Source organism: Carcharhinus amblyrhynchos, chromosome 16, assembly GCF_965287045.1.
Source record: "Carcharhinus amblyrhynchos chromosome 16, sCarAmb.v2.hapA, whole genome shotgun sequence".
Lineage (NCBI taxonomy): Eukaryota > Metazoa > Chordata > Chondrichthyes > Carcharhiniformes > Carcharhinidae > Carcharhinus > Carcharhinus amblyrhynchos.
In genome coordinates, this window is record NC_137339.1 from 8,769,553 (window position 1) to 8,778,221 (window position 8,669).

Below are 8,669 nucleotides of genomic sequence, written 5' to 3' on the forward strand. Positions count from 1 at the left end.
CTGGGAATCGAACCCGAGTGCCTGGGGCTGTGAGGCAGCGGTGCTAACCACTGTGCCACCCCAAACTGTACCAAGATCACTGATGGCAGCCAAAGTGGAAACTGCTAGCCTGCCTCTCCATCTTCCCCTCACTGAAGAATGAGGCAACAGTCTGACCAGGTGCTATTTCTTTTCTGATGGCAACACTAACTCCTCATCTTCCCAAACATTCTGTTGCCTTGGCATCTATTACCCATTGAAATCTGATGGTGCTCCCAACATCGCAATAGCCACATCGCACCACCTGCCTCTACCTTACTGTACCCGCCTTCACCCTCTCACAGCTTCCACACGCCAACACCACCATTCCACGTTCATACAGACATCCCCGCGAATGATTGGCTTCCTCCTTTCCTGCAAGGTCAGGTGACTCACAGTAACAGGGAGCAGGAGGCCACAGGAAGGGGGAGGTCCACACTTTATCCATCTACTCTCCCCATTTGAAGAGGAGGTTGTGAAAATCCTGGACGGGAGCGTGCCAGAAACATGGTGCCTTGCGCAGAGTAGGAAGCTACTGGGACTTGGTGGTTTGAGTTGTAAGGAGAGGTTGGGTAGACTGGGACTTTTTTCCCTGGAGCTTAGAAGGCTAAAGCATGACCTTACAGAGGTCCATAAAATAATAAGGGGCATCGATTAGCTAGATAGTCAATATCTTTCCCCAAAGATAGGGGAGTCTAAAACTAGAGGGCATAGGTTTAAGGCGAGAGGGAAATATTTTTTCATTCAGAGGGTGGTAAGTGTTTGAAACAAGCAAAAAATAACTCTCCTCCTGCCTCTCCAAAGCCTGTTAGCTTTGGCACAAGACAGGAGAGCGATTGGAATACTCCCACCTATCCGGATGAGAGCAGCTTGAAAAATACTCAAAGATCTTTACATCCTCTCGGAAAAGGCAGCCTGCTGCAAGATGAACATGAAGAGCTTTTAACCATCCTTTCCTCCTCACTTAAATCTCACCCTTAGATTGCGGCCGTTTCCACAAACCCACTCATCTGCTAACCCAACGCTGCTAAGTACAAACTCTCCTTCCTTTCTTACGTTTCAGGAAAAATACTCCACAGCTGTGAGGCAGGCGTGCTAACCAGTGTGTCACCATGCCACGCTAGTTGGTAAGGAAATGCCAAATTCAATTTAACAATGTCCCCCCCCCCCCACCCCCCAATTCTGTAGTATTGAACAAGGACTTTCCATGAGGAACATTAGCCAAGGCTTGTGAGAAATTTCGGAGCAGTTTCAAGTCTTGTTCAAACTTCAATACTACAGAATCGAGGTACGTTATTAAAATTGAATCTGGCATTTCCTCACCAAACACGGGCAACACAGTGCAACAGTAGCACCATTGCCTCACAGCACCGAGGACCCGGGTTCAATTCCTGGCTTGGGTCACTGTCTGTGTGGAATCTGCACGTTCTCCCCGTGTCTGCGTGGGTTTCCTCCGGGTTCTCCGGTTTCCTCTCACAGTCTGGCAGACGTGCTAGTTAGTTGCATTGGTCATGCTAAATTCTCCCTCAGTTGACCGGAGCATGGCGACTAGGGGATTTTCACAGTAACTTCATTGCAGTGTTAATGTAAGCCTACTTGTGACATTAATAAATAAAATAAAAAGCTTCACCTCTTTCAAGATTTGATGCTATAAGTCACCGAAAGTCATAGAGTCACGGAGGTTTACAGCATGGAGACAGACCCTTCGGCCCAACTTGTCCATGCTGCCCTTTTTTTAAAAACCCCTAAGCTAGTCCCAATTGCCCCTGTTTGGCCCATATCCCTCTATACCCATCGTATCCATGTAACTATCTAAATGCTTTTTAAAAGACTAAATTGTACTCACCTCTACTACTACCTCTGGCAGTTTGTTCCGGACACTCACCACCCTCTGTGTGAAACAACTGCCCCTCTGGATCCTTTTGTATCTCTCCCCTTAAATGTATGCCCTCTAGTTTTAGACTCCTCAGCTTTGGGAAAAGATGTTGACTATTTAGCTGATCTATGCCCCTCGTTACTTTGTAAGGTCAACCCTCAGCCTCCTACACTCGGGAGAAAAAAGTCCCAGTCTATCCAGTCCCTCCTTATAACTCAAACCATCAAATCCCGGTAGCATGCTAGTAAATCTTTTCTGCACTCTTTCTAGTTTAATAATATCCTTTCTATAATCGGGTGACTAGAACTGCACACAGTCAGTAAAAGCTCTGTTTTGGTAGATATGTTTCGGTGCCAGGCAATGTCCGAATACAACAAGAAAGAATCCAATCATCTCCAATCCAACCACATTCAATGGCATCGCCATTGCTGAATCCCCCACAATCAATATCCTGGCTGTTACCATTGACCAGACACCGAATGGATTAGCCACATAAATACTGTGGCTACAAGAGCAGTTCAGAGGCTCAGAATTCTGCAAAACAAAACTCACCTGTTGAGCTACTGAAGTCTGATCAAGGCACAAGTCAGGGGTGTGATGGAATATTCTCCACTTGCTTGGATGAGTGCAGCTCCAACAGCACTCAAACAGCCTGACCCCATCCTGGGCAAAGCAACCTCCCTCACCAAACAAGGATCAATTTAACTCAGCCACAAATAAATTCAATGACCCAGCCTTCCATGCTTTCTGGAGGAGAGAATGGAGTAGGGTACTCATCCATCCCTCAAACTCTGCTCGTGTGTGAATGCAGATAGACAATTTGGCAGCAGAGGATCCAAGCCCAATACTGCCTTTAGCTGATGTTCGAATGTGCACATTTCCACGATGGGGTCCTGGATAGCAGTCGGGAGGAGAACCCATGCTCAATATTCTTCCCAAACTCTTGTGGCATCATGGGCAAAATAAATTCCGATCAGTGTAAACCAGGGAGAGAAGGTCTGTGTTTACATTGCGCCATTCACAACCCCAACTGTTTTACAACCCAGGAAGCATTTGTTCCTTTTTTTGTTCATTCGTGGGACATGGGCATCTCCATAAGACCATAAGATACAGGAACAGAATCAGGCCATTCGGCCCATTGAGTCTGCTCCACTATTCAATCTTGGCTGATGTAATTCTTATCATTCTCCTGCCTCCTCCCTGTAACCCTTGATCCCCTTATTGATCAAGAAATATCTATCTTTGTTTTAAAGACACTCAATGATCTGGCCTCCACAGCCTTCCATGGCAAAGAGTTCCACAGATTCCCTGCCCTCTGGCTGAAGAAATTCCTCATCTCAGATTTAAAAGAACATTCCTTCACTCCAAAATTGATTTGATTTATTATTGTCACATGTATTAGTATACAGTGAAAATATTGTTTCTTGCACGCTATACAAAGCGTACCATGCATAAAGAAGGAAACAAGAGAATATAGAATGTAGTGTTACAGTCATAGCTAGGGCGTAGAGAACTTGATGCAAGGTAGGTCCATTCAAAAGTCTGATGGCAGGAGGGAAGAAGCTATTCTTGAGCTGGTTGGTACATGACCTCAGGCTCTTGTATCTTTTTTCCAACAGAAGAAGATGGAAGAGAGAGTGTCCGGGGTGCGAGGGGTCCTTAATTATGCTGGCTGCTTTGCCGAGGCAGCAGGAAGTGTAGAAAAAGTCAATGGATGGGAGGCTGGTTTGCGAGATGGATTGGGCTACATTCACAACCTTTTGTAGTTTCTTGTGGTTTTGGGCAGAGCAGGAGCCATACCAAACTGTGATACAACCAGCAAGACTGCTTTCTATGGTGCATCTGTAAAAGTTGGTGAAATGTCAAATTTCCTTAGTCTTCTGAGAAAGCAGAGGGCTTTCGTAACAAGACAACTTCTTGCAAGCTGTGCTCAGCACACCTTCAGATTCTATTACTTTGTTCTATACTTTTCAAATTTCATTCAAACTCTTTTAAACTCTCTAACAATGCTTTAATTCAATATCTTTCAGAATTGGCGAACTTTAGGACCCTGGAGACACCTGATCAATGGATAAGTCCTCGAGTTCTAGAGGACCTATCACTGCCTCACAGTGCTAGGGACTCGGGTTCGATTCCGACCTTGGGTCACAGTGTGGAGTTTGCACGTTCTCCCCGTGTTTGTGTGGGTTTCCGCTGGGTTCTCCGGTTTCCTCCCACAGTCTGGAAGGCGCGTTGGTTAGGTGCCTTGACCCGAACAGGTACCGGAACGTGGCAACTAAGGGAATTTCATTGCAGTGTTAATGTAAGCCTACTTGTGACTAATAAATAAACTTTAACTTTAGTCTTGCCCACCAGTGGAAACACCCTCTCCACATCCATCTATCCAGGCCTCTCAGTATTCTGTAAGTTTCAGTTAGATCCTCCCTTCATCCTTCTGAACTCCATCGAGTGTAGACCCAGAGTCCTCAGCCGTTCCTCATATGATAAACCCTTGATTCCTGGGATCATTCTTGTGAACCCCCTCTGGCTGGTCAGCGTTCGTTGCCCATTTCCTAGTTGCCCTTGGAGGGCAGTTGAGAGTCAACCACATTGCTGTGGCTCTGGAGTCACATGTAGGCCAGACCGGGTAAGGACGGCAGATTTCCTTCCCTAACAGCCATTAGTGAACCAGATGGGTTTTCCTGACAATCGACAATGATTTCACGGTCATCTGTACAATCTTAATTACAAATTCTTTTTTTATTGAATCAAATTCCAGCTTCCACCACGATGGGATTCGAACCCGGGTCCTCAGAGAGTTATAAGAGTTTCTGGATGAACAATCTAGCGCTAATACCACCAGGCCATTGCTTCACCGTGAATTGCGGTCAATATGATAAGAAAGTGCAATAGCCAATCGCCACACAGCAAGAGCCCAAAACAGCAGTGAGATAATTATTGAGGTGCAGTCACTAACCCAAACCACTGACTGTTTCTTCCCCCCACACACACTGTCTGACCGCTGAGCTTTCCCAGAATTTTATGTTTTTGTTTCAGATTTTCAGCACTTGAACTATTTTGTCATTGCAATTCTTATTCATAGAATCTCTACAGTGCCGAAGAAGGCCATTCAGCCCATCGGGTCGGAACCGACCACAATCCCACTCAGGCCCCGTCTCCACATTCTAATGATATTGGTGCAGGTTAAATGTTAGCCAAGGCACAGGGGACAAACCCCCATGTCCACCTTCGAAATAGTGCCATGAGATCTTTTATATCGACCTGGGAGGGCTGACAGGGTCTCAGTTTAACATCCGACTCAGAAAGGACAGCGCCTCTGACTGTGCAGCACTCCCTCACTGCCGCACTCGAGTGTCAGCCTGGATTTCGCAGTAGTGTTCTGTCAGAACAGAGGATGCAACCAAGGTGGGGGGGGGCGCAAAACATTCTTGGGCAACTTTCCTAGATGCACGAACAGAGCACAGTTCAATATTACTGTAACTATCCTCAGACCTTACCAATTGCCTTGAGATAGTTTCACAGTTTAAACCTGCCGAATTCAAACAGTCACAGCATCATGCAGGGAAACACTCAAAGTGCTGCAGTGTGGAAGGTAAACAGAAATACAGCTGCTTCACCCGAGGGAGGGGGTCAGGCCAATACCATACTGTTACACTTGTCACTCTTTCAAACAGGGTAGCGTTGTGGTTAGCACTGCTGCCTCACAGCGTCAGGGACCTGCGTTCGATTCCTGGCTCCGAGTGCTCCAGTTTCCTCCACAATCTGGGGATGTATGGGTTGGGGGGATTGGTAGTGCTAAATTGCCCCTTGGTGTCCAAAGATGTGCAGGTTAGTTGGATTGGCCATGCTAAATTGCCCCTTAGTGTCCAAAGCTGTGTGTTAGGTGGATTGACCATGCTAAATTGCCCCTTAGTGTCCAAAGATGTGTGGGTTAGGTGGATTGACCATGCTAAATTGCCCCTTAGTGTCACAGATGTGTGGGTTAGGTGGATTGACCATGCTAAATTGCCCCTTAGTGTCAAAGATGTGTGGGTTAGGTGGATTGACCATGCTAAATTGCCCCTTGGTGTCCAAAGATATGTGGGTTAGGTGGATTGACCATGCTAAATTGCCCCTTGGTGTCCAAAGATGTGTGGGTTAGGTGGATTGACCATGCTAAATTGCCCCTTAGTGTCCAAAGCTGTGTGGGTTAGGTGGATTGACCATGCTAAATTGCCCCTTAGTGTCAAAGATGTGTGGGTTAGGTGGATTGACCATGCTAAATTGCCCCTTAGTGTCCAAAGCTGTGTGTGTTAGGTGGATTGACCATGTGTCAGAGGAATTAGCAGGGTAAATATGTGGGGTTATGGGGATAGGACCTGGGTGAAATTGTTGTGGGTGCAGACTCGATGGGCCGAGTGGCTTCCAGCTGCACTGCAGGCATTCTACGATTCTAACCTTGGGAGTGAAGAGAGGGGACCGAAAACAGCAATCTCCCCTCCCCACCCCACCCCACCCCCTCCTCACCCACAATCACCGCCAAAGAGATCAATTTTTGAAACTTTAAAATTGACGCTAAGCTGCTCCAAGAAGTTCCTAAATGCTGAGAACTGTTCCACACCCTCGCGGATTTAACTTGCACTCACTGGAGGAAGGTGCCTATCCGATGGTAGAACTCCAAGGAGGGAGTGGGGAGAGGACACAACACGGAGAGACGCAGAGGGGGACCCGGGTCCCTAAACACCCTCCCCGCTGCGCTTAGCCACATTTAGTTACAGACAGGCTAAACGGCTCAAGAGCGTTTGGGAGTAGCAGTGAGGTTTCACAGGCTGGTAAAGCAGCACAACGCACAGGGATTCTGTGGTTCTCTCTCTCCCCCTTCTCCCCTTAAAAATCAAACACCGAAAAGAGAAGTAAGCAGACCGGCTGCGTCCTGCGGTTATACTCACATCAATAAACACCGGCACACCCGTGCTGGCCTGGCCGACAGCAGACTTACTCTCTGCGTGCTTCCCCGCCTGGAGACACAGTGTGATCATTTCTGTGCAAGCCATCATCTCTGGATCAAATCGAAGAGCAGCAAGAAGGTAAAAAAAAGAGACGAAAACCCCCCCCCCACACACACCAGGAACCTCTAATTAAAGAAAAAGACAACACAGCAGCTCAATCTGCGTCCCCCCCCCCAATAATCATCCAGATTATTTTCTTTGGCCCCTCTTTCGATCTTCAGAAGCTGCTCAGGTTCAGAAACCTTCTCCTGTTGTTGTCTCTCGCTGTGTTAGATCGAGAATGAAGTATCAGCTGATTACTGCTTGAGCTACACATTCGCACACACTCTCTCCCCCTCCACCAACACCACTCTTCCATTCAAAACACACTCAGCGTTATTAGCAGCAGCTGAACTTTCAGACACAATGCCCAGCCTCTGTGCCCACCACACTGATTGGCCCCGCACACCCAGTTCAGACTGCCCGTCACTGCAGCTTTTGCTGCGTTTAACCATCTGCTGGCACAGGCAGATTATCATAGAATCGCCACAGTGCAGGAGGAGGCCGTTCGGCCCGTCGCGTCTGTACTGACTCCGAAGAACAAAGTACAGCACAGGCACAGGCCCTTCGGCCCTCCAGGCCTGTGCCGGTAATGATACCCTAACACAATGAAAAATCTTTTGCCCTTACTTGGGCCGTATCCCTCTATCCCCTCCCTATTCATGCACCCATCCAGATGCCTCTGAAATGTTGCTAATGTGTCTGCTTCCACCACCCCCTCTGGGGGCGCGCTCCAGGCACCCACCACTCTCTGCGTGAAAAACTTCCCCTTCTGACTTTGAATCCCTTGTAACTGATTTGATTTATTGTCACATGTATTAACATACAAGTGAAAAATATTGCTTCTTGCGTGCTATACAAAGCATACCGCTCATAGAGAAGGAAAGGAGAGAGTGCAGAATGTAGTCATGGCTAGGGTGTAGAGGAAGATCAATTTAGCGCGAGGTAGGTCCATTCAAAAGTCTGACGGCAGCAGGGAAGAAGCTGTTCTCGAGTGGGTTGGTACGTGTCCTCAGACTTTTGTATCTTTTTCCCGACGGAAGAAGGTGGAAGAGAGAATGTCTGGGGTGAGTGGAGTCCTTAATTATGCTGGCTGAGACAGCGGGAAGTGTAGACGGAGTCAATAGATGGGAGGCTGGTTTGCGTGATGGGCAGGGCTTCATTCACGACACTTGCACCCCAGGGGAAAAAAATTATCCACCTATCCATCTATGTCAAGAATCCCACCCAGGCCCTATAGCTGTAACCCCACATATTTACTCTGCAAATGCCCATGACACCAGGGTCAATTTAGCATGGTGAATCCACTAACCAGCACATCTTTGGACTGGGGGAGGAAACTGGAGCAGCCGGAGGAAACCCATGCAGGCACGAGGTGAATGTGCAAACTCCACAAAGGCAGTGACCTGAGGCTGGAATCGAACCCCAGTTCCTGGTGCTGTGAGGCAGCAGTGCTAACCACTGTATCACCAGGCTTCCCGTGAGCTGGGTATCATAAACATACGTATAGAACCTCACAAGAAGCAGCATGTAGATGAGCAATAGGAGAGACAGGGCCAAGAGAAAGCCCTTACTTGGGGGACTCCAGAGGTTACCACAGCAAAAGATACTTTACAAAATCACAAGAACTAGGAGTGGGCCATTCAGCCCATCGAGCCTGCTCCACCATTCAATAAAAATATGGCTGATCAACTCCATTTTCCTGTCAGTCCCCCCCAACTTCCTTGTTGATCAAGAATCTAACTCTT

At 47.6% G+C, this 8,669-nt stretch overlaps 1 protein-coding gene across 1 annotated transcript in view; it reads right to left on the reverse strand.

Moving 5' to 3' along the window:
- The window catches only part of LOC145353815 (N-terminal EF-hand calcium-binding protein 1-like), a 136,409-nt gene extending 129,441 nt beyond the window's left edge, over positions 1–6,968 (reverse strand). The window contains exon 1 of the mRNA XM_080204645.1: positions 6,823–6,968. Within this exon, the coding sequence (XP_080060771.1) occupies positions 6,823–6,930 (108 nt within the window). The 5' untranslated portion in view covers positions 6,931–6,968. The remainder of the gene's footprint in view (positions 1–6,822) is intronic.
- Positions 6,969–8,669: the final 1,701 nt, after the last annotated feature.